The sequence below is a fragment of the Pristiophorus japonicus genome, chromosome 10 (genome assembly GCF_044704955.1).
Source record: "Pristiophorus japonicus isolate sPriJap1 chromosome 10, sPriJap1.hap1, whole genome shotgun sequence".
NCBI lineage: Eukaryota > Metazoa > Chordata > Chondrichthyes > Pristiophoridae > Pristiophorus > Pristiophorus japonicus.
The window spans coordinates 155,228,662-155,256,166 of record NC_091986.1 but is presented as its reverse complement, the minus strand read 5'-3'; the positions used below and the strand labels follow the sequence as shown (position 1 = coordinate 155,256,166).

At 39.0% G+C, this 27,505-nt stretch overlaps 1 protein-coding gene across 1 annotated transcript in view; it reads left to right on the top strand.

Annotated features, from left to right (window-relative positions):
• The window catches only part of LOC139275146 (palmitoyltransferase ZDHHC20-B-like), a 143,717-nt gene that overhangs the window by 79,981 nt on the left and 36,231 nt on the right, over nucleotides 1–27,505 (top strand). Inside the window, exons 5-7 of the mRNA XM_070892201.1 lie at nucleotides 6,148–6,217; nucleotides 10,641–10,673; nucleotides 11,889–12,009. Of these exons, the coding sequence (XP_070748302.1) occupies nucleotides 6,148–6,217; nucleotides 10,641–10,673; nucleotides 11,889–12,009 (224 nt within the window). The remainder of the gene's footprint in view (nucleotides 1–6,147; nucleotides 6,218–10,640; nucleotides 10,674–11,888; nucleotides 12,010–27,505) is intronic.

The window sequence follows — 27,505 nt, the reverse complement described above, 5'->3', positions numbered from 1 at the left end:
GACTATCTCCAACAAGCGAGAATCTAACCACCACCCCGTGACATTCAACGGCATTACCACTGCCGAATCCCCCACCATCGACATCCTGCGGGTCACAATTGACCAGAAACTTAACTGGACCAGCCACATAAATACCATTACAACAAAAGCAGGTTAGAAGCTGGGTATTGAGCGACGAGTGTCTCGCCTCCTGACTCCCCAAAGCTTTTCCACCATCTACAAGTCAGAAGTGTGATGGAATACTTTCTACTTGCCTGGATGAATGCAGCTCCAACAACACTCGAAGCTCGACACCATCCAGGACAAAGCAGCCTGCTTGATTGACACCCCATCCACCACCCTAAACATTCGCTCCCTCCATCACCGATGTACCGTGGCTGCAGTGTCCATCTACAAGATGCACTGCAGCAACTCACCAAGGCTTCTTCAGCAGCACCTCCCAAACTCGCGACCTCTACCACCTAGTAGGACAAGGGCAACAGACACATGGTAGCACAACCACCTCCATGTTCCCCTCCCAAGTCACACACCACCCTGACTTGGAAGTATATTGCCATTCCTTCACCGCCGTTGGGTCAAAATCCTGGAACTCCCTCCCTAACAGCACTGTGGGAGTACCTTCATCACACGGACTGCAGTGGTTCAAGAAGGTGGCTCACCAACATCTTCTCGAGGGCAATTAGGGACAGGCAATAAATGATGGCATTACCAGCGACGCCAACATCCCATGAACGAATTTTTAAAAACTGCTTATTGACGCTCAGTTCAGGTTCCGCAAGAGCTGAATGCCAAAGGAGAGGCAAGAGGAGCTGCCCTCAACATCAAGAATTCAAGTGTGACTCCAAACTGCCCTAGCAACGTGAAAGTCAATTGGGGTTCAAAGGGAAAACCTTCCAGCAGCTGGAATTGTACCTGGTGCAAAGGAAGATGGTTGTAGTTATCGGAGACCAATCATCATAGCATTAGGACCCTGTTGCAGAAGTTCCTCAGGGAAGCATCCTTGACTGAACTTTAGTTACTTCAAAAATAACTTTCACTCCATCATATGGTTAGAGTGGGGCTGTTTGTTGTTGATTCTGCAATATTTCCAATTTAGGTGTTGTTCAGTTTAACCAGACATGTTAGGGACTTATAATGGACAAGTTTTAATGAGCGGTGAGATGCTCAACTTCCATTCTTTTCTCAGATTTAAATGACTTTAACAAGACATTAAACTAAATAAAATTGACAATCTCTAGGGTACTCTCAGGTATTCATTATCTGGCCAGACAGCATGTCCCAATTAATCAGTGCTCATGATAGACATCAGCCACCAACTGGTAGCAATTGCTATTTCTAAGAGTCTTTGTTCATCTCATTTATTTGAGTGCTGAGATAGCTTCCTGAAATTTTAGTATTCCCAGAACTCAGCAGCATGATATTAAACACTATTTGTATTCTACTTTTTCTATATCCTGCTCCACTCCACTGAGCCATGTCTACGAGGAAAGTGCCAAGTGGTGTTTCTGTGACATCTCTTGGAGGGAGAAGTTGCACCTGGATGGTCATTAAAACCATCTTGAGGCTGTCTATGGGGAACATAAGTTCAACAATGCTGGGTTTTTAAAAAAAAAATAGTTTAATAGGGCCTCATTCGATCCTGGGTTTTGGCAGCATTTTCTTTCCCTTCTTGGTTAAATTCTCCCAGTTAATTAGTTATTTTTTTCTTATCGCCATTGATGAGCGGGTGTAAAAAAAAAGAGAACAAGGGAGGAGTTCCATCGTTCTTTTTCTTCCATCCTTTCTTTATCTTAATTTTTCTTTCCTCTCTTTCAGATCAATATAGTGATGGGAATCCTAATTTAAGTTGCTGATTCCTCATGTTTCATTCATTCATTCTAATCAAAATTCAACATTCCAGTCGAACTCATTTGGTAGTCCACAGTGTGGACTCATATGTGTTTTATTCAGTTGTATTCTCTCACGTGTAGAAGCCCGCTTCTGCAAGCCTGACGATATTGCGAGCTCGTACACGGCCTGTTGTTTACTATCAGCACCTCCAAGCTTGCCGCGCATCTTGTCGGGCACATTGACGAGGAGCATTTCACCCAGTCATGTCTGTGCTGGCTTTCTCAAATCCAATTTGTCCCACACTCTCCTGCTTTTCCTGTATAGCCCTACCATTTTCTACCCTCTTCCATCACCCTTTCAGGTAATGTAATGCAGATCATAATAACTGCTGCTTGTCCCTCATCTCACCTCTTGCTAATTGCCTGGAATCTGTGTTCTCTGGTTACCGACCCATCTGCCACTGGAAACAGCTTTGCATTTACTCTAATAGCCCTTCATGATTTTGAACGTCTCTGTTAAATATCCCCTTGCCCTTCTCTGCTCTAATGAGAACAATCCCAACTTCTCTAGTCTATCTATGTAACTAGTGCCTCTCACCTCTGGTACCATTCTAGCAAATCTCCACTGCACACTCTACAAGGCATTGACATCCTTCCTAAAGTGAGGTGGCCAGAATTGGAAACAATACTCCGGCTGAGGCCTACTCAGTGATGTATAATGGTTCAGTATAACTTCTATAAAGCCAAGGGTCCCGTATGCCTTTTTAAAGTCTTCTCAACTTAGCCTGTCAACTTCCAAAGATTTATATACACATACCCCCAGGTCTCTCTCTTCCTGTACCCCCTTTAAAATTGTACCTTTTAGAACTGGTTAATAAAATGCAGGGGTGAGCATTCTGGCCAGTGATCTCCTGAAGGAGCCGATTAAAGGAAATAAACTGTTTGTCATGACTTGTTAGAGATTAAATAAAGCCACTAATGAGGTTTATAAACCAGAAAATAGCAACTGATTTCATGATTTTTAAGAGTTTGTCTGATTGTCTCATGATTTTTGAAACAGCCAGGTGGCAATGGCATTACTGTGTGTGTGTGTGTATACTTTAAGTGGTTGTTGCTGCTGCTGCTGCTGCTGTTATTGTAAACTGCCCAGGGACAAAAAAAGTCACGCTCTGAGGAGTTCGTGGCCTGCTCAGTACCAATATAACTTAGAGGGAACATTGCTAACGGCCCTAAGTATAGTCACAAATGATATTCTCTCTGATTTGAGACTACAATGCATTTTCCCTCCTCGATCTCTCTGCATTCTTCATCCTCCTTCAGTGTTTTTTTTTTCAATTGTTTTGCTCAGTCAGATTGCCCTCACTTGGTTCCACACTTACCTATCCAAATCAAAGCTGCAACATCGCCATCGATGGCTCCTCTTCCCACCCTAGCGCCGTTGCCTCTGGAGTCCCCCCAAGGATCTGGCCTTCCTCTACATACTACCCCTTGATGACATCGTCGACAAACAAGGGAGTCAGCTTCCACATGTATGCTGATAACACCCAGCTCTATCTTTCCATCACCTATCTCAACCCCTCCACTGCCTCTCTGTTTCTGATTGCTTGACCGATATCCAATCTTGGATGAGCCACAATATCCTCCGTTAAACATTGGGAAGACTGAAGCCATCGGCTTCGGCCCCCACCATAAACTCTCTACCTTCGCCACCAATTCTATCCCTCTCCCTGATCTACTCTCCGGCTGAACCGGACTGCTCTCAATCTTGATATCTTATTCAGCCCCGAGCTAAGTTTCCAACCTCATTCTTTCCATCAGAATGACTGACTGATTATTTCCTTCTCTAAAACATCGCCCACCTCCACCCCACCTCACCTCATCTAATCTGCCACCGAAATCCCTATCCATGCCAATGTCACCTCCAGACTCTGCTACTCTCGTGGACGACCTCCCATCTTTGTTATATGGGTAGCATGGATACACAGCTGCTCATAATTTTGCACTAAGTAGCCAGCCTCTCTGTGGCTTATGTGAGAATGAAAATGTCATTAATACTTTAAGGAGCACATTGTTTGGAAGTTTAAATTAAGATGCATTGTCCAGTAGATGTAGAGAAAGCATTGTTAGCCGACCAGTGACTTGAGAGTCACATGAAGCTCTTCTGTGGCTGAGCTGCAGTTCTTTGAATGCTTTGTTTAGCTGAACAGACTCTTCTCTGTCTCTCTCTCTGTCTCTCTCTCTGTCTGTCTGTCTCTCCCTCCCTCTCACTCTCTCTCTCTCTCTCTCTGTCCTAATGTGAGGAATGCAGAATAAGAGAGGACACCATCTGCCACATAATGACTAAGAATGTGGGAAGGACAGTTTAAGTATTCAAGGAGCGACACTTCAGTCACTGAAGCAGGAAGTGATTGCTCATTTGTACGGAAGCCTCAAGTTCACTCTATTGGTTATGAAAGTACTGCAATAATTACATCATTAAATGTTGAAAAGAATTCGGCTCGGTTACTGCAGGATAACACTGCCAATCTGATGCAAATAACAGAAATCTTTCACACAAAGGGCAGTGGAAATCTGGAACTCCCTTTCCCCACCCCCAAAAAAAAAGACTGGAATGCTGGGTCAACTGAATTTTTTTTAAGACTGAGATTGATAGATTAGTGTTAGGCAAGAGTATCAAAGAATATGGAGCAACGGTCGATAAATGAGTTGAGGCACACATCAGATATGATTGAATTGCTTGGCAGAATAGGCTTGATAGGCTAAATGGTCTACTGTTTCTATAAATGATTTTTGTCTGACTTTTTTGTAATCTGATTTACCCACAGAGCACTAGAATCATGGAATAGTGCAGGACAGAAGAAGGCCTGCACCAGTTCTTTCGCAGAGCAATCCAGTCAGTCCCACTCCCCTGCTCTTTCCCCAGATCCCTGCAATTTTTTCTCCTTTACGTATTTAACCAATTCCTTTTTGAAGGCTACTATTGAATCTGCCTCCACCACCCTTTCAGGCAGTGCATTCCAAATCCAAATTCAAATGGTTGCATAAAAAAGTTTTTCCTCATGTCGCCTCTGGTTCTTTTGCCAATCACCTTAAATCTGCAATGTCTCGTTATCGACCCTCCAGGCATTGGAAATAATTTATCTTTATTTATTCTATCTAGATCCTTTATGATTTTAAACACCTCTATCAAATCTCCTCTTAGCCTTGTGTTCAACAGTAATTTTGCATTATCCTGTGCCGATCAGTTTTAAATTATCACCAATATATCTTGGTCATATTTTAACCTCCATTACATTCGTTGAAGAATGGAGGATAACTTTACTGCGATGTAGTCCTTGTGACTGAGCAGTGAGAGCAAAAACAATAGCTTTTTTTGCTTGAATAAAGATGATGATTTTTATTTGCACCTCTATCCCATTTGAAGTAAAATGATAGAAAAGGAGGAACTGGAGAGAAATGGAATGATTGAAAGGAGAGAGAGAGAGGCAGAGTGTGAGGAAAAGAGAGAGGGAATGACAGGTTATGAGAAGCGTATCAAAAGTCACATTAATGAGCTAGATTTCAAAATTTGTTGGATGGCATACTTGGTGAGAATATTAATAACCTACTCGTACACTGTATTTAAAACTTGTGGCTCTTATCGGTATGCAATTTCTTATGCTTTGAACACCCCTGCATTATAAAGACCAGTAGCATGTCCTGTCATGACTTTGTCAGTCTGATGAGCTGCATGAATATGGTATATATCATGTTCCATTATCTTAATGTATAATCATAAAAGAAGAATGATGGATGAGGTGTAGAGGATGCATTATGTAGATGGCTGCCAACTCTGATTTGACCTATTCCTGGATAATTGATCATGTAACATTTGATTACCTGACACTGTTCATGTGATGCTTAACCACATGACATTTGATTACGTGACTGTTATGTGTGCGCACTAGGTCCGTGCAGCAGAGCAGGTCTCCAGTCGTCCTGGTTAATCCTTGCCACTGGATAAAGGCCTAGCTCTGTCAAGTCCGTGTGGTGACTGATATGCAATGGTCACCACACATTAAAAAAATTCACGCACAGGCATCTTCCACCCCCTCAACTGGAGTTCAGGACTAGAACATCGGGTCCTTCATTGAAACATCTGTGAACTCTTGTGGAAGCAAGTCATCCTCGTTCGAGGGACCGCCTATGATGATGGATGTAGATTCTCCAGAAACTTGTACATTGATCAGATATAACTAGACAATACATCTTGCCTGTTAGATGGATTTCTTGATGCCAGAGTTCATCCATATTCAAATACGTTTCTGTCTCTTTGCAGCTATCAGGTACTGTGATAGGTGTCAAGTAATTAAACCTGACCGATGTCATCATTGCTCTGCCTGTGACATGTAAGTAAATTCTATACATTTGTAAGTTTAGGACTTTGTTTAGAGATAAAAAATGGAAATATTTGTCCCCATTTCCCACAAACATATAGGGTTCAATTTTGCCCAATTATCTACATCGTTTTTTTGTCGTGCACCGCTTTTTTTGGAGTAAATTAAAATGTCCAAGTTTCCCCGAAGTTTTTGCGCTAGCGTAATTCACTTAGGTAGGATTATTTTTGGCCTACAATTTTTTTTTACCTCATTCGGGGCGTAACCTGCCACCTGCGTCAATTCTGGCCATTTAAGCAAGTTTGGCCAGCTCCGATTTACTTGAATTTTTCTTAGGATGACATATGTGACCACTCGGGATAAAACTTCTGGGCAGTTAACAGAATCGCCGCAGAAGGTCCAGTTCCGGCCGAGAGAGAGAGAGAGAGAGAGAGAGAGAGAGAGTGATGAGGGGGAGATGGACTTTTGGCATAAACTCGTTAATAATTTCATGCTGGTAAGCTGCTGCAATGTGTAAGGTGCTTGTGCAGGTTGCTGTGAGCTGGCCAGAATGTCTTGTTTGTTTCATTTTCCAGCCTCAGCCTGCAGTGTGTCCTTCATTGCCCTGGCAACGCGATCTTTTTGGCGCAGAACTTAGGCTCCACCCCCAAAGCTATAGGACAGGCTACACGGCGCAAACTCAGCAATTCAAACGGGGAAAGTTGGATGATTTTTTTGGCGTAGTTGGGCCCCCAAAAAATGGGCGGAACTCTTCAAGTACACCAAAAAACGGCATTGGGGAAAATTGAGTCCAATGTCCGTAATGTACTATCTGTGTAAAGCTAATCTGGCTCTACTGCATTTGGGTTTAACATTATGAATGCACGGAGTGCTGAGATGTAGCTTTGTACCTCTGTATCGCCACAGGATAATTTTAAAAATAAATTTCGTAGACTTTTTCAAATAATTCCATTTATGATACAAATTTCTGGAAACATAATGGTACAACCGCACTATTGCCTCGGTTATACTAAATTGGTTGAGGAAATTGTGTTTAATAGCAGGGTGTTCACGAGACTGAATCAGTCTCGCTTCTCATTCACAGTACTGTACTTTGGCTCTACTTGGAATGTGTTTGGGACTTGCTCTGTGTTCTGCTTTTGCTCATTGTTAATTTGATGTGAAACTTAAATTTTCAGCTTTAAGGTTTGTTTCTATGGTTGTTCCTGGAATAGGAAAGATGTGCACCTCAACAATATAATGAACACTGATCAAGTATGTTGCAATTCTAAATCTGGTACTTGCGGTGTTGTGGCTGAGACGCTCTTTTTGGCTACTGCTCACTATGCTTTGGTGCAGGTAGAGCCACAGTGTCACAAGCTTAGTCAGCAAGTATGAACCTGCACTAAAGCACAATGAGCAGAGTCACACACAGCAAGTCCCAGCCACAGCACCACAAATACAATTTATGGTTTAAAATTGAAACTTGGCTGTGCCTCCCATATTTGAAGTGTAGTTCTTTCATATTTAAGGAATAGCAATGGAAACATATCAGCTCCTGAACACCATATCCGTCAGTTTATTTTTTATAAGTGGGAAGTAAGCAATAGATGAATGGAGTCACAACAATTTAAGTATAGTCGGGGTGGGACTTGGGTTCATTACAACAGTTTTTACACCATAATAGCGAAATACAGAATTATTGCTGCAGGCTACAGCATATTAAATTATTTTCTCTCCTCAATTTATGCAGCCTCTTTAATGGATAGAATATTTAACAATTGTAGTATTCTCTGTTTATCAGACTAGCTTTGTGAAGAAAAATCCTATGGTGGGATTGCTTTTTATGTGGGATGTATTAGTAACTGTGCCAAATGCAACTTTATAATCAATGGTTGTGTTCGAGGTGAGAATCTTTTAAAGAGGGTCTGTTGTATAATATATAAATGTTGATCATGTGCATTTTATTCCACCTGCAAGTTTTATGTGTATATATTTGATCATGCTAAAATTTTGTAAGATGTACAATAGTTTCTATTTGACAAGTTCTTTGAAAATGCATTTTAAAATTTATAAATAAATTTTTCACTAATGCACTTTGTGCGGCAGTCATTGACACAACATCCATTGCTTTATGGTAGGTTTATGGTTTTTGGATTTAGCCGATTAAAACTTGATTTTTCACTCCTCTTTCCCATAATTTTTTCTTAAAGTTGATGTTTATCTCTACAACAGTAATAAACTAAGTAAATATTTAACTAAATCTGTCCATTCCATTTATGGGTTTTGACATTGCATGTTCATTGGCATTGCTCGCTTCTGTAGCCGGACATTGCATCTGCGAACCAGATTGTGCCTTTACCTGATCAGTATCTAAGTAACTCTAGGTAGACCTAGGGATTAAACAGAGAAACCTTGCTCTATATTCTGGCTTACTACTGCACTATAGCACATGCTGCCACATGATCTCCTTGACTTTTAAAGACAGAAGAATATGCATTTTATTGGCTCAAACATTTATATATATGTACACCAGGGGTGTATTGATTATTCACCAACATTTTCAGAGATATTTATACATGTTAAATCACCATTCAGCAGTACAAACAGTATATTTACAATAATTACATAATTACCATTCTCCTCATTGTCAAAACAGCAAAGACTATTGCACTAACCCTCAACTTGAAATTGATCCTCGAAATATGGTCACTCAAATATGGAGCAAAATTCTATCACAGTGCCTCAGGATATCTTTGTACCCTTAATAGCCTCAGACTAACTGCTTACTGGGAGAAAATCAGCCGCAGATACATTTTAAATCATTCGAAGATGTGAACAAAAGACGTTGAGATACTGTATCTCCTAACTGTATTAGGTAATCAGCCATTCACTCATTAAATACTTATATTTGCCCATTTAAAAAAAAAACAGCTGCCACTTGCAGTAAAATTCAAAGTTGCTTGTCCGTATTAATCGAGGTGTCACATTCACCAAAGTGAATAGAATGACGAATAAAAAGCAAAATATAGCAGATGCTGGAAATCTGAAACAAAAACAGAAAATGCTGGAAACACTCAGCAGATCTGTCCATATTTGTGAAGCCAACAGACAAGTTAACGTTGCATCAAAACTGGATACAATTACAGATAAACAACATTTAAAAGGAACAAAGGGAAGTGAAGGGAAATGTGTTTTTTTTCCCCCCATCTAATTCCACTTGTTTTGTTCTGTTCCTTTTAAAATGCTGTTTGTGTAATTCTGTTCAGTTCTGATGAAGAGACTATACCGGTAACGTTAACTTGTCTGCTCTCTTCACTGATGCTGACAGATCTGAGTGTTTCCAGCATTTTCTGAATACAATGACACCTACACAAATATATCAAGAAATTATTCTTGGGAATAATACGTCAGAAGTGATTCTTATACATCTCAGAATGTAATGTACGTATTATGCAGTTGAAAAGTCCCTTCTTACTACTTAGCCTGTGTATACTGTCTCTGCCAATCAATAACCCAACCTAGACAAAAGTACAAAATAATAAAAAAAAGGAAATATATTTGCTAAACCTGCAAATAAACCAAATACAACAATACTTTCATGAAGCTCTGTTCTACATTTGTCCCATAATGAGTCTAATATTGCTCGAACTCCAACTCTTAGATGGATGGAAAAGATCCCATGGCACTATTCGAAGATCATGTGAGTTCCTAGTGTGTTCTGGCTAATATTTATCCCTCAACCAGCATCTAAAAACAGATTTTATATCATTTACTTCATTGCTGTTTGAGGGACCTTGCTGTGCACAAATTGCCTGCCACATTTCCTACATAAAAATAGTGACTACAGTCCAGAAGGACTTCATTGGCTGTAAAGTGCTTTGGTACATCCTGAGGTTGTGAAAGGCGCTATATAAATGCAAGTTCTCTTTTCTTTGTTTTGCCATTGTAGTAATCATGGAGCAACATAGGAAATGTAGAGAAAGAGGAAGGAGAGGCTGTTAAAATGAAATTTTGCACCCTCTCTGGACTACCACGTTTAGCAAATGTCACCGAAGTTGGCACGTTGCATATATCAACTGTTACAACACACTGCTTGCAGATTGCATGTAAACTGAATCATAAAAAGTTGGAGAGATTTCACCTGATTTTGCACCAATGTTAACTTTCTAAAGACCGAAATGCTGAAAGCCTACATAATATCTGGATTTAGTGCAACTGAGAAATGGTTAAAATAATAAACTAACTACTGAAAATTAAACCAAAAACCAGAAACTGCATTTAAGGTTACATCTCAAAGGAACAAATTCATATGCATTCATATCTATTCACATTTATTCACAAAGACAGTCTTGTAGAATGAGTTCAGTATATTAGTTTGCATGGATTAGTTGAAGGCCCAGTGGACAAAAACTCTATTTGTTAGTTTTGTGCTAACCTTTGATCTTTTTTTCAGGTGTGTATTAAAAATGGATCATCATTGCCCTTGGTATGTTATGTCATACAGTAAACATTTTAGTTATACTTAAAGTAACAATACAATTTGTGAAATGTTTTTCTTTCACAGAAGGGAGATACACATTGTGTGGAGGAGGGGACAGGACTTGTCATTTTTTAAAGGAGACCAAAAAGGAAAATATAGAAATTAATTTGGGGGCTGAAAATTCCAATACACCTATTGCATCATCTCACTTTTTTTTTTAAGCTTTATTTTAGTGTTAAGTGCGAAGAATTATCAAAAATAAATGTAATACATGGTATCTTGGCACCATGGGTAAAATATACTGTTTCACCCTTCTTGCAGATATGATCATACATTGATGCTTTCAGTACAGGAGTTGTTTAGTTATCCATGAAGCTTACATTTTTATTATGCAAGTATAATTTTATAACTTTTCTAAAACTACAGCTATGTTGTGGCTGTATTGTTGTATTTCATTGCATGTAAAAAAAAACTACACGCAGTAGAGTAGTAGGTTTGAGTATCAGTGTGCATTACAATGGCATAGTGGAACACAACTTTGATTTCCTGCTTAGAGTTTCTTTATTCTCTTATGTGATATTGAGAATGCAGAAACTTGGTGTCTCATCTTTTAGAAGGAGCAGAAATCAAGGGAGAATTTCCCCCAAGTTTGCTCATGCACCAACAAAGAGAAAGTCCAGGATACATTTACACTATTGCTATAGGATCAGTGCAAAAGAGCTTCACTTAATGCTGATACTCAGTAAATTGTGTTAAATGCACCTTATATCCAAAGTCCTGACCTGACACTTGGACAAAGTGGAGGAGTCTCCTTCCTCTTCATGCCAATGCTAAACTTGCAGTATAAATCCATTCTCCGTGATATGGACAGAGGACTCGGAGAAGGTTTCCCTGCACTCTTAAAAGTGTGTGGCGCGTGGACTTGGTAGACTAGAAGGGCAAAATAGGTCATGCATAATATTGGGAGACCACGTGGTGGAAAAATGGAGAAACAATAAAATGAAATACCTAACTCCTTTTTTATATTTTAAAAAAAAGTTTAATGCCAAATATGTACATTTTGTTCAAACCTAATCCTAAGTTTGTTTTCAAAGATTAAAATATATGAATTGCTGCCAACTATGTTGTAAGTTGTAATGGACTATTGTGATATTTTGTAGTAAATTGGTGTATGCATGTGTACTCTGTATTACCTAATAACATGCAAACTTTTCCTCTTAGGGTGAATAACTGTGTGGGATTTTCGAACTACAAATATTTTATGCTCTTTTTGGCATACTCTTTGTTATATTGTTTGTTCATTGCGGCAACTGTGCTACAATATTTCATCAAGTTTTGGACAGTAAGTTCATCTTTATTTTGTCATTGCATCTTTTCTGTTGCATGTTCTGTAGAAGATGAACATGTGAAAATTGCATTTTGTATTTTTTCTTTTAAAACGAAATCCAAAACTACTTTGAAGTCTTGATGAAAAACTGTGTAGATTGGAACCTCAATTATCCACAGCAGCAGAGAGCATCCTCTCCTCAGAAGATTATGAAAAATTGGTAGATAATCAAAAGTCCTAAATTATATCACTTTGCTCTGCACTTTGAAGGCTGTGCACCTCCCTACTGCTTCTTTACCAGCATTCACCTTACCAACCTACCTACCTCAGTCATCTCCAGGCGTATTAACTTTTGTTTAGCCTGCTGACAATTTCAGCCTATCTGCTAGCTTGCAAATCAACAAAGACCAAGATAGTTAGCTAAATTTGCTCCCATTGCCAATTGTGGACTTCCGGGCTACAGAATTAAGTGTTAAATGCAGTATGTTGTCCCATGCGATCCAATTGGCAGCCCCATAAGTAGTGTTCTAAGTGCAACTGCCAAATATAAAATTCAGACATCCTGACTGTTTAACTGTGCTACTTGCCAGTATTTAAACAGACTCTTTAAAGTCATCAACTCTGCCGAGATTAGTGCTGTAGATTGTTGGAGGTGAGCATGCAGCTGCATTAGCGTAGGGTACACAGTTGAGCATTTTTGGCTGACTGGTTCAAAGCTGCATTTGTAAATGTTGAGGGGGGGGGGGGGGTTTGAACTGACTGATCATCTGACTGGACCAATATAGGCATGTGCAGCTGAGAATTTGCACTTGCCCATCCTTACAGATAATGGGAGCATGGATAATTAAGGTTCCATTGTATTTGCAAGCTTGATTGAATCAATTCAGTATTCTTAAAGCCTTATCCAAGTTTTTTAAATTGCTGACTTGCATAATTACTTTGATCATTATATTTGCATAATTGAAAGAATATTCCTCAAAAGCTTTGTTTTATAAAATAATCATAGGATTAGACAGTTCAATCCTGATAAACGCATAACCTGTAAACTGTGGTTAACATAGCCAATTGGCAACTATTTCTACCACAGCCCATTTAATTATGCAGAAATGCAATATGAACACAACATGCATATGTTAAACAAAACAAAATCGTTTATGCAAAAATGACTCCCTCTCTTCTGAAATGTACTGCTGTCCCTGTGTGAAATTTGTGAATTTGCTATATTTAATATGCTGGGGATTATTAACTGAATCGTTGGATAATATTTTGCATTGGTTTGGGTCATGGATTGTTCTAAAATACCATATTGATAAATTTGAGTGATCATCAAGGTGAGGGATGTTGATTGAAACACTTTTCCATATTTTGTACACAGTGCCAGCATCAAGCGCTCCAAGATCTGGTGTAGAATGGATTAAAATATCTCTACTCTGCTCCAACAATGTACCTTAATCCAAACTAGTGAGCACTGATATCAGTGTACCAGTGTGATATTTTCTTTTTGGTGCACTAGTCATACTTAAGATTAGCAATTTCTGCTGAATGAATTATGGCTGGCTTGGTGCCCAGTAGGAATTGAACTAAGGCTATAGACTCATTTCATGTGGAACCAACAGAGGGAGGAGATCTTCAACCCATCAGACTAGGCTGGATACAGACCCAGGTCCTAGAGATGAAAGAAGTATGTGCTTAACCCACTGCTCCATCTAGCCCTTTTGATTCAAGAATTTCAAACAATGGGACTGAATGGAAATGCGTTTTATTTTTAAACATTGGAATTCTGGACTAGGTATGCGTTTATCTGGAGTTGATTTTATTTCAAAGGAAAGTTAATTCTGAAATACCTTGCTGTAAAATCCAGTGTATAAATTGCTCCCGTTATATTTAGAGGACATTAAACTGTAACTTGTATACAAGATTCTAGTACCTAATTTCCATTCATGCACTTGAAAGTGGCCTTTAAATTTACGAATGTGAACTGATAGGAGAATCTCATTTACATTGCCTTAGAAACAACAGTTGCAAGTCATCAATTGTTGCTTACTGAAATACAAGGGACATTGATTTATGTGACTAATATAAAAGTTTGTTACATATAGATGAACAGTTTCTAGTGAGCATTAGATACCTTTTAACATTTTCCTCCACCCTCTCCAAAATAGAAAAATGCCTGCAAAATTCTGGGGTGAATTGTCATTTCTCCTGATTTCATAGACCATGTGTGCTCTGATCCAAATATTTGGAATGAAAAAAAAGGAGGCAGACAAAAAGCAGGAAACTGTAGACCAGTTATCCTAACATCTGTCGTTGGGAAAATGCTGGAGTCCATTATTAAGGAAGCAGTAGCGGACATTTGGAAAAGCATAATTCAATCAAGCAGAGTCATCATGGTTTTATGAAAGGGAAATCATGTTTGACAAATTTGCTGCAGTTCTTTGAGGAGGTAACGAGCAGGGTGGATAAGGGGGAACCAGTGGATGTGGTGTATTTGGATTTCCAGAAGGCATTCGATAAGGTGCCACATAAGATAAAAGCTGACTGGGTTGGGGGTAATATATTAGCATGGATAGAGGATTGGCTAACTAACAGAAAACAGAGAGTCAGGATAAATGGGTCATTTTCCAGTTGGCAAACAGTGACTAGTGGGGTGCCGCAGGGATCAGTGCTGGGTCCTCAACTATTTACAATCTATATTAATGACTTGGATGAAGGAACCGAGTGTAATGTAGCCAAGTTTGCTGATGATACAAAGATGGGTGGGAAAGCAAATTGTGAGGAGGACACACAAAATCTGCAAAGGGATATAGAGTGAGTGAGCAAAAATTTGGCAGGAGTATAATGTGGGAAAATGTGAGGTTATCCACTTTGGCAAAAATAATAGAAAAGCAAATTATAAAGTAAATGGAGAAAAATTGCAGTACAGAGGGACCTGGGGGGGTTCTTGTGTATGAAACACAAAAAGTTAGTATGCAGGTACAGCAAGTAATCAGGAAAGCAAATGGAATGTTGGCCTTTATTGCAAGGGGGATGGAGTATAACAGAAGAGAAGTCCTGCTAGAACTGTACAGGGTGTTGGTGTAGCCACACCTGGAGTACTGCGTGCAGTTTTGGTCTCCGTATTTAAGGAAGGATATACTTGCATTAGAGGTTGTTCAGAGAAGGTTCACTAGGTTGATTCCGGAGATGAGGGAATTGACTTATGAAGATAGGTTGAGTAGGTTGGGCCTATACCCATTGGAGTTCAGAAGAATGAGAGGTGATCTTACTGAAACATATGATAATGAAGGGGCTCGACAAGGTGGATGCAGAGAGGATATTTCCACTCATAAGGGAAACTAAAACTAGGGACATATTCTTAGTTTTAAATGGGCGGCCCCTTATTCTGAGATGAGGAGAAATTTTTTCTGAGTCGTAAATCTATGGAGTTCTCTTTCCCCAGTGAGCTGTGGAGGCTGGGTCATTGAATATATTAAAGGTGGAGATAGACAGATTTTTGAGTGATAAGGGAGTAAAGGGTTATGGGGAGCGGGCAGGGAAGTGGAGCTGAGTCCATGATTAGATCAGCCATGATCTTATTGAATGGCAGAGCAGGCTCGAGGGGCCAAATGGCCTACCCCTATCCTATTATGTTCTAATGGTGCTGAAAGTACATGTAATGCTTGTCCTGCCTGTTAATCTCCCTCTATATGAGGAAATTTAAACTTGCTGAACCTGCATTGTAAAGTACTTGCATCCTAGGATCAAATTTGAAAGACACCTCTTTAGTTGCCTTCAGCAGCATCCTGTTATACCACCAAATGTATTCAAAAACGTTATACATATTCTCCAGTGTAAAGATCAGAATATAAAATGTCTTTGAGGATTATTTCCTACTTTCAATGTGAAGCTTAAATATTTCAAATAAATTTCTTAACTATTCAGCTGTAGCAAAGTGACTAGTTGAGAGGAGATTTATAATCCAGTTTTAGCTGTGTTCCTGTTACTTGGTATGAAATTAGCATAGTTAGCAATTTACTGATGATCAATCTACTTGTTTTTACTGAAGGGCTTGTTTTGGTTTTTAAGTTTGCATCTTTTCTTGCTTTGCTCTTTTGTTTCAGGCACTTCAGCTACTGTTTCTCTGTAGAATGTGTCTTTGTTTCAGCGGTAATTGTTCTTCCTACATTTTGTAGTGTTTGTCATTTCTGTTGGGACTGAAGTCTCACTGTTTTTCTGGAGTGTTGTAGCACAGATCACAAATGTGTAGAACCTTTTATACTTTGTATAAATGTCTTAGAGCTGTTGCACAATAATTTGCCGATTGAGTGGTTTCATTTTTTTAAACAAGGCATGTTTGAAGGGTATCCTCCACTTGTCCCAATTATTCTTTAAACTGTGAAATATGAATTGTTTTCAGAAATTGTACTCTATATATCTGTGTGTTTTTTCTTGTGTAGGGGGATTGGTATCACCTAAACTGAATGTTTTAATTTTGTTGGCATTTAATGCTCTTGGGTTCATCTATGCACCAGCATCAACAAAATTTGATAGATATTGCAACATCTTGAGTATATTTTTTCAATTAAATAGAAATATAGCTACTGCTGTATTCTGTCTAATTTATTTTCATTTTCAGTATAACAACCTGTGGAATCCCAGTTTTTTTCCTATCAAATGCATTAAATGAGATTATCCCTGCAGTTTTATTGGCACTATCTACTACTAAGCGGAAACTTCCGTTTAAACCCTTATTAAAACCTTATTTAAATTTATACATTATTATTGGTCATTAGGTACTAGCTATTTCTTTGATCATTTTTAGTAAGAATTACTCCTATTGTATGAGGTCTGTGTCAACCTTTCTATTGCCATTTTCAATGTTGTTCTCCTGGCCCCTTAATTTTAGCAGTGTTACTGTTATAATGTCCTCGTGCATTTGCAATCTTCAAATGTATCACAAATATCACATCTGTACTGTAAGAAAAACGTTGCATTAAAAATTCACAAAAGTAATCATTGAAAGTTATCAATTGGAGTGATACAATGTTTAAGTAGAAGTGAGCAAATGGGAAAGTTGATCATAATTTGTGTTCCAAATCTAATGCTAGTGACGGATGCTTTATGTAGATGAATAATAGTTATACTTTTCCTATTTAAAGGGAGTCTTGTCTGTACCATTGAGAAATTCAAAACCATTACAAAAAATTGTAATTAGCTTAAGCATTTTTATTTAATCGTATTTTTGTTAAAGTTATTAGCATATATTGTTAGGAGGGCAGGGAGCTGCCTTGGAGAAGTTACTTGCCCCAACAGTATGAATTACCTGAATTATCAATAGTAATCCATAACCTAAAACAGTTCATTAATTAACAGTTGAACTGGGGTTATGCCAATTCCATGGACTTGTGCTGTTGGGCAGTAATTCCTCCTTGCCAGTTTTCCCACTGTAACAGTCTTGCCATTTAAACAAAAATTTACAAAATCAGTAACAGAAAAATCAAGATATTATAGGTAAGTGCAATTTTTAATAAAATGATCAAGAACAATGCTGTATAATGTGCCCCTCGAGTGTTCAGAAGGAGGTGGTGCACTCATGCTGTCACACTCAGCCAGACCCTATCAAAGGTCTGTGGTTTCCTGTTTTGCACAAAATTACTATTTCACTTTCTGTTTGAAATTGGATGTTAAGAATATATTTTTCAGTCAAATCTTTGGGGATCAGGCCATTGGAGGGATTTGTATGGAATACTCCTTTTAAATGGAATACTTCTTTTAAAAGCTTTATTTTGAAGAGATACTGGTGGCAAGACTCTCCTTAATCTCCATAATGAGTCTGCAGTGTTTGTATAAAAGTAGTTAATTGAAATTCCTTTATGAACAGCAAATAAAATTATGAAGACCGTAACATATATTCAGATACTTTAGAATAACTGCATATAGAATATAAATATATAATCTTTTAATTTGGCCATTTTATAGAAAGTCCTGTACCCTGACGTTCAAGATCAACACTCTTGAGTTGTTGTAGGGTGTGTGGCGTGAATGACTAGAGCATTTTCAGTAAATCAGACAGAACCTCATCCTTTTAATAAATCAGAGATCATCAATTAATCACAGTCATCCACTAGGCCACCTAGTTTTGAAGAAGTAGGCAGTCCAAATATTTTCTGCAGTGGAAGATTTGGAGGCTTACAGAAGTGGACAAGAGCACCATAACGTGGCTCACAATATTGTTTAACATTTTAGATTACCTCAGTAAGCTTCAGACTAATAGTTTTCCATTTCTCGCCTGCAAATGTTATTTTTCATTATATCTTGTTTAGCTAAATTTATTTTAAAATAAATTTCAAAGGTGAATCCAGCTCCCCAAATGACTCGGTACCTAAATACACTGCATGATATGGTACTGATCCATATAGACCAGGAAGATTCCAGGTTACACTGCATGATATGGTACTGAGCCATATAAACCTGGAAGATTCCAGGTTACATCCAATGTTAAGTGCTGGATTAGCTTGTCTTGAGAATGTTAATAAAAGCACTATAATGACCTCTGTGTCCTTGGGGAATTTGATCGCAGTGACTCCTGTTGGAAGTGTACGTGTGTGGACATCAGGTAAAGCGAGGATGAAGCTCCGGTTTAATGCCTTGAATCATTAAATAGCCCTCTGCTTTATGTTGGGTCACATACGTGAAGAATTACCACTTGGGTGAGATATCACAGGGGTGCTGGTATCCTTGGAACCATACGCCAGAATTTCACTGCTTTCAATAGAATGGAGATAAAGAAAGTAAACCTCTTCACCGAAGTTTTGCTTTATGGTATCGGTAGTAGATTTATCTCTGTTCTGCAGACAAATTGAGGAAGTCATTTGGGGACATGATAAAAGCTGTTTTCTACACGTGACAGCTCTTGAGCTGATCACATTTAGAGTTTTCAGTCCTTTTTCTTTTAAGTATCCAATAACTGTACAACTAATGCTTCCTTCATTGCTCCCAAAAAGGATATAAAATGTATTCTGCAATCCTCATTATCACCATTACAATACTTCAACTTATTTGCCGTGTGTACCTATAGTGTTGTGCAACAGATATTAGTCCTCAGTCACGTAGCAGCGAAAATTGTGAGTGTCACCTGTTTGATTTATACTTTTTAATCAGCGTATACATAGCTGTAGTAATCCTTTGCATTACAATATATTTAGAGTGCCATAATTTGACTCTTTTATATACCTGAAATTGCAGTCTTTATTTTTTATTGCAAGAGAAACCATATTGCTAAGTATCAAATTTCACACATCAGTTGATAAGCAAATGGGCCTTTCTGAAAATGTACCTGATTTTTAGTCGGTGAATCAGTCTTAATGTAGTTTTATTGCATATCCGCTCATGCCTACTGTGGTTTTATATATATAGACCACCCTACATATTCCTGCAATTTTCATCGGTCATAAAGTGAAAATATTCCCCGATTGGCAATGTTGTGAAGCTGTAATCCAAAATTTATTTAAATACACGTAGTAGAAATGGGAAGAGCGTAATAAATTAGTGTGAGCTATTTAAAAAGAAAGTAGATGCATTTATACTACAAATACTGACAATGGTGCCCAGAAAGCCATCCTATTTTTATTGCTGTATTGCATATCTCCAGAAACCTGTTTTACTGCTACAACCACTCAATCCTATTGACTGTCAAATAGTAAATGAAGAAAAGTTAAAGCGATGCCCAGAGATGACACAACGCTTGTAAATGTTGTAAACAGTGTGGAGGATATTAGTGGACTTCAGGAGGACATAGACAGAGTGATGAAATTGGCAAGTTAATGGCGGATGAAGTTTAATGCAGCAAAGTGGGAAGTGATAAATTTTGGGAGGAAAAATGAAGAGAGGCAGTACAATTTTAAGGGAGTGCAAAAACTCAAAGATCCGGAGGTTCACATACTCAAATCTCTGAAAGTGACAGGACAAGTAAAGAGCTGTTTTTTTTTAAACAGATAGAGGATCCATGGCTTTATAAATAGGGGCATAGAGCATAAAAAGGAAGGAAGGCATGCTAAACATTTATAAATTGCTGGTTAGACCTTGGCTAGAGTATTGTGTACAATTTTGGGCATCACACTTTAGGAAGGGTGTCAAGGCCTTGAGGAGGATGCAGAGATTTACTAGAATGGTACCAGAGATGATGGTTTTCAATTATCTGGAGAGACTAGAGAAGCTGGAATTATTCTCCTTAGAGCAGAGAATGTTACGGGGAGATTTTAATAGAGGTTTCAAAATTTAGAAGGATTTTGATGGAGTAAATAGGGTAAAACTTTTGCTACTGGCAGGAGGGTCAGTAATTAGAGGACACCAATTTAAAATAATTGCCAAAAAAAGCTGAGAAGGCGATGAGCATTTCTTTTACTCAGCGAGTTATGATCTGGAATGCATTGTCTGAAAGGAAGATGGAAGCAGATTCAGCAGTAACTTTCAAAAAGGAATAGGATCTCTACTTAAAAAGGAAAAATGTGTGGAGCTGTGAGGAAAGAGCAGGAGAGTGAGACTAATTGGTAGCTCTTTCAGAGAGCTGGTACAGGCACAATGGGCTGAATAGTCTCCTTTGTTGTATGATTCTATGAGGCTTTCAGATATTGGGCTTATTGAATCAGCAAGTTGCAGGGTTGTGTAGAATAGTGATTTCCTTGTACAAGAATAGATTATGGTTGTCTCGCCATGAAAGTTTCACAATACATTCATAAATTTATTGCTCATTGTGATATTGAAAACAAATGAAAAATATTTGTGCTAAAGGCTCTTTAAACATTCAGGAAATAGCATTAAAATGATTTTTTAAAGTCTCAACTGGTTTCAATTTCAGATATTTCACCTAACTATTCCATTAAAGTCTGTTACTTTAACAATCTGTAAAAGGTATATTTTTCTCTTTAAAACTGTAAGACAAAATAGAATCTCAGCAGTAGTACCAACTTCTGGTACTTAAATCTTATGATAAACAATTTTTTTAATGGTTTCTGATTGGTATACCTTAAACGTAATTGCTGTACAAGTAAAGTTGTCGCCGTCTTAGGCGGTCCCTTGAATTGAGGATGACCTGCTTCCACGCCAAACAGGATGTGTTCAATGAGTTCACAGGTGTTTCAATGAAGAACCTAATATTCCAGGTCCCAAATTGCATATTGAAGTGTGGAAGATGCCTGTGCGTGGACTTTTTTAACGTGTAGTGGCCGTTGCACACCAGCCACCTCATGGCCTTGACAGAGCTTGGTCTTCGTCCAGTGGCAAGGGTTAACCAAGATGACTGGAGATCAGCTCTGCTGCATGGACCTAGTGCACGCACACATCGCAGTGTGGGCTGGCCTGTGCTGTCCCTGAGCCCTTGCCTCTTCTGGGCCCTGAACTCAGGCCTCTCCTGGGCCCTAATCACATCGCTTTGCAATCTCTTGCCGCTCCTGCGCCCCGACCTCACCGCTCCTGCTGTACCTGCCCATGCTCCAATCACCAACCTGGGTTATGGTGACGTCCAATCCAGTCTCCCTCTTCACTGTCGTCGCCCTCCTGCACCAGTTTGCGCTACCCCCTGAAGTGGTATGCTCCATGCTGGTTCCAGGGGCCACTCGTCTTTTATGGTCCCGACCTGCCATTGGTGTTCTCCTGCAGGTCGGGGCCACCACGTTAAAAAGTAATGTAATGACTTAACCACATCACACAATTCGAGCAAAGAAAAATTATGGATACTCTCGGCGCTGTGGAATACTAGCATGTCAGTTCAAGGTTACACCGTCTGAGTTCCCACACTATAAAGGTAGTTTCTGCACACTAGCTGCTATTTCAGTGGGAGGGATGAAAAATTCAGAGGCCATGTCACCATTGCAGTTCTTGTGCTCTTTCCAAAGTTTGGTAACAGAAAAATATTGACAAAGACTTGGGATCATGTTGTCTGTTGGTCTTGTCAAAGAATGTAAGGATTGGCATGGGGAAACCAAATGATTAAGAAAATAGAAACGTTTTGAAAATTATATAAAAAGTTTAAAGATCTTGTTAAAGGACTTCATTGGTAAATGCACCACATGATATGTTACTGAATGATATAGATTGCAAAGGTGCTGGGTTCAAACCCTGTTTTGTCATATTAGTTGATCTCAGTCAGGGTGGTGGTGGGTGCAGTATAATTGTCCTCTGTGTTCCTGGGCCAGGGAATTAGTGGACCATTTTGATGTGCTGCATCACATAGTGGTTCCTCAGCTCAACTGGTAGCATTCTCACTTGTCAGCATTGTCTGTTCAATATCTAGGATTAGAGCACATAATCTAGTCTGGTATTCCAGTGCAGTATTAAGCAAGTGCTGTATTGTCAGAGGTGCTGTCCTTCAGATGAGGTGTTAACTTAACGTCACAATATTTCTTGTGGTTCAAGTAGACATTAAAGATCTTTATAGCACCACACAGAGAAGAGCACAGAGTTCTCCTGATGTCCTGACCAACAACATCTAAAACAGATTAAACTGGTCAGTCATCTGATTTACTATTTGTGGGACCCTATGGTTGCTGCATTTGCTGTTCTGAAAGTAATTAGTTGTGGTGCTTTAGGATAGATAGGTGTCTTGAAGATGTGATAACATGCTATATAAATGCAACATTTTCTGAAACTGAAGCCTGTACCTCCCTCAATAAAGCTGTCACATTTCACAGATAATATGTATGTACAGACATTCTAATTTACGGTTCCTATATTCGATAATTAAATTTTCCTCACATGTAGGAGCAAAAGAATCCTACCTCCAAAAACAGGTGACACAGTAGGTAGTTCAATTTTCAAATGGCTTATTGTGTACCAATGGAATAGTTGAACTTAGACAAATTCATCTTCCCTTCCCTTCCCTTCCCATCCCATCCCATCCATGCCTTTTTGCATGGCAGATGAATCAATGAATTAATCTGGTTTTCATTAAAGTGTGTCTTTATTTGCATATAGCTTTGTCGCAGGAAATCATCAGTGAATTGCCCCAAGGTAAAATGCCAATGCGTTCCTTATTTGGTGTACTTTTGGTATCGAAAATAGTGGAGTTGAAGTTGTTCAGTGCATGTGACTTTTCAGTATGCTGCTGTTATAGAAGGTGAAAGGCTCAATATATTTTTAATAAATGTTCTATATTATGCAGCCAGATGGGGTATATTTTGAGTGTTGTTTACAAAAGTAATCACTGTTTAATATAAATGACGGGATAATCGTGAAATATTAAATACATTGAACTGAAGTTTCCTCCTTGGGTGCAACCCAGATGTTAGACCTAAAATGTGTCCAATGCATCGCCCATTTTTACAATGTCTAGTTACGCCCAAGTATTCTACCATTCTCATTAGAGTACGCCTGAACTTAAATTTGGCATACATCAACGAACCACACCGTATATTTTTCCTTTCGAATCTTGAAATTTAAATTTCAACTCATTTAGCCATCATTTATGCACATTGGGCACAGATGTTTAAGAATCTGCAATCGGGGAACATAACATAAGAAATAGGAGCAGGAGTCGGCCATTTGGCCCCTCGAGCCTGCTCCGCCATTTACTCAGATCATGGCTGATCTGATCATGGACTCAGCTCCACTTCCCTGCCCGCTCCCCATAACCCTTTATTCCCTCAAAAATCTGTCTATCTCCACCTTAAATATATTCAATGACCCAGCTTCCACAGCTCTCTGGGGCAGAGAATTCCATAGATTTACAACCCTCGAGAAGAAATTCCTCCTCATCCTCAGTTTTAAATGGGTGGCGCTTTATTCTGAGACTATGCCCCCTAGTTTTAGTTTCCCCTACGAGTGGAAATATCCTCTGCATCCACCTTGTTGAGCCCCCTCATTATCTTCTATGTTTCGATACGATCACCTCTCATTCTTATGAATTCCAAGGAAGTATAGGCCAAACCTACTCAAACTATCTTCATAAGTCAACTCCCTCATCTCTGGAATCAACCTAGTGAACCTTTCTGAACAACCTCCCATGCAAGTATGTCCTTAAATATGGAGACCAAAATTGCACGCAGTACTCTAGATGTGGTCTTGCCAATACCCTGTACAGTTGTAGCAGGACTTCTCTGCTTTTATACTCCATCCCCCTTGTAATAAAGGCCAACATTTCATTTGCCTTCCTGATTACTTGCTGTACCTGCATACTCACTTTTTGTGTTTTATGCACAAGGACCTTCAGGTCCCTCTGTACTGCAGCACTTTGCAAAGGGATATAGAAAGGCTAAGTGAGTGGGCAAAGATTTGGCAGATGGAATATAATGTGAGAAAATGTGAGGTTATCCACGTTGGCAGATAAAAAATAGAAAAGCAAATTATAATTTAAATGAAGAAAAATTGCAAAGTGCTCCATTTAAATTATAATTTGCTTTTCTTTTTTTTTTACTGCCAAAGTGGATAACCTCACATTTTCTCACATTATATTCCATCTGCCAAATCTTTGCCCACTCACTTAGCCTTTCTGTATCCCTTTGCAGATTTCTTGTGTCCTCCTCATAATTTGCTCTCCTACTCATCTTTGTTTCGTCAGCAAACTTGGCTACATTACACTCGGTCCCTTCATCCAAATCATTAATATAGATTGTAAATAGTTGAGGCCCCAGCACCAATCCCTGCAGCACCCCAATATTTAATGTTTGACAACCGGAAAATGGCCCATTTATCCGACACTCTGTTTTCTGTTAGTTAGCCAATCCCTATCCATGCTAATATATTATCTCAACCCTGTGAACTTTTATTTTGTGCAGTAACCTTTTATGTGGCACCTTATCGAATGCCTTCTGGAAATCCAAATATACCACATCCACTGGAAGCTTTTCAATTTTTAATGTGACTTACATTTATCCTATCTGTCTCAGTGAGGATAATGTTTTTTTTTTTAAACGCTCAAAAAGTTGCAATTAAAAGACCAGAAAAGTGACTTTGCTTTCTGGTGTGCCTAAAAATCTGGTCGCAATGTTGGGGTCCCCTTCGAACAAGCTCACTTGGGGGATACTCTCATTTGAGAGTCAGAGTCATGGCCAGTTTCATTGGTGGTGATTTGTTCGGACGTAATAGATCGAGGAGTCTTGGGCGTACTGTAGTTATGCCTGTAACTTACACTCAAAATTCTGGAATCTTTTAAGCCACGTAAATTTGTTTGCACCCAGATTACGAGTGTATCGGCGCAAACATGGAGGAAACTCCAGGCTAATTTCTCCTGTTTGCCGCAGTCACCATTTTGAACCTAAATATGTGTCTTCAGACTTTTTACCGATTTTCTGAATAAGGTGTTTACATGATGGCAACCAAGTCATAGTTAAAATCTAGCTTTGTTCCTGATAAAGTATGTTGAAATTTATTGATGACCTGGATAAAATTAAAACCATCCCTTTAGGATACTTTGAAATCAGAATGTATTGAAGTATTACTGAATTGTTACTCCTAACCAAAAATTACTATATGGCAATGTTCTTGAAAATATACATTCTTTGCTAATACTGTAGCATATATTTTAACAGTAAATATATTATTGGCTAACTTTCATGCAAATGTTTTAATTTTACTGTGCTTTTATATGCAGATAAGCTTTCGGCAATCATCTTTTTGGCAAGTTATAACCTCACTGATTTTCCCAAATAACATCCTGTGTGGAGCAATCTAAAATATACATGCATGCATATATACATACCTACATACCTACATGCATACATGCATGAAATGTTAATGTTAACTTCAATTTATTGACGTCTTCAAAAAGTGTAACCAACTCAATTTCAGAAATGCCATTAAAAATACTCCAGTATTGAGTAAAATTTCATTTTATTTTTAATTAACTGATGTTTTTATGTTGGGCAGTTTATTTAAAATAGATCATGAACGCTAGTTTAGTGTGATGCCTATTTAGTCCGTGCGTCTAAAATTGGGTAATCAGTAATATTTGGGTGATCAATTCCAGAAATGATACAAATCAAGAATTGATTCAGTTACTTATTGCCAAGTATCTGTTGTGTCCCGGAGCAATCCATCTGCTTACCTTTTATATATAATTTTAAAACATGAACTCACCAAAGGAAGCTCCAGAGTTTTTGAATGCTTTCTAAATGTTTAGGTTTGTATTCTTCCTTAAATATATGTTGTGGTTTTGTCTAATTCCAGGTGTATTTACACTTCCCCCTCCCTTAAATGCATCTTTTGCTTAAACTGGTTGATGTGAGGAAGATTTTGGCTTAGTTTGATCTTAATCCACTGGAACAGATATTGTGAATTTGCACTAACCCAGACAATAAAGATACACTGATATAAATTTATTTCATCACATTCCTGTTATCTCAACACCAACATTGGGTCCTGGCAGTAACTAAAGTCTTGTGATTTAAAGCCAATACTGGGAATGTTTTTTGGAGTATAAACTACCCCTTCTGTACACATTCTATAATTGTCTGCCTGACCAGAATCTTATAATGGGTAAATAAGTGCTAAATGACAGTGATAAGCAAACTCAGCAACTGCACTTGATTTCATCCAACAGTTATCATTACAATAGTACAATTAGTACTACACCACTTGGAAGAAGCACTAAGGATAGCAAGGGCACAGAATGTATTCTGGGGGACTTAAATGTCCATCACCAAGAGTGGCTCGGTAGCACCACTACTGACCGAGCTGGTCGAGTCCTGAAGGACATGGCTGCCAGACTGGGCCTGCAGCAGGTGGTGAGAAAACCAACATGAGGAAAAAACCTACTTGACCTCGTCTCTGCCAATCTACCTGTCACAGATGCATATGTCCATGACAGCATTGGTAGCAGTGGTCACGCACAATCCTTGTGCAGAGTCCCACCTTCACACTGAAGACACCCTCCAGTGTGTTGTGCGGCACTACCACTGTGCTAAATGGGATAGATTCAAAACAGATCTAGCAGCTCAAAACTGGGCATCCATGTGGTGCTGTAGGCCATCAGAAGCAGCAGAATTTTATTCCACCACAATCTATAATCTCTTGGTCCGGCATATCCCTCACTCTACCATTAGCATCAAGCCAGGGGACCAACCCTGGTTCAATGAAGAGCATGCCAGGAGCAGCACCAGGCAACCTGGGGAAGCTGCAACACAGGACTACATGCATGCTAATGCGGAAGCAGCATGCTCTGAACAGATCTAAGTGATCCCACAATCTACGGATCAGATCAAAGCTCTGCAGTCCTGCCACATCCAGTCGTGAATGGTGGTGGACAATTAAACAACTAATGGGAGGCAGAGGCTCCATGAATATCCCCATCCTCAATGATGGTGGAGCCCAGCACACAAGTTCAAAATACAAAGCTGAAATGTTTGCAGCACTCTTCAGCCAGAAGTGCCGAGTGGATGATCCATATCGGCCTCCTCCTGAGGTCCCCACCATCACAGAAGCCAGTCGTCAGCCAATTCGATTGACTCCACGTGATATCAAGAAACGGCGGAGCACACTGGATACAGCAAAGGCTATTTCCCGGCTGTCGGGCTGAAGACTTGTGCTCCAGAACTAGCTG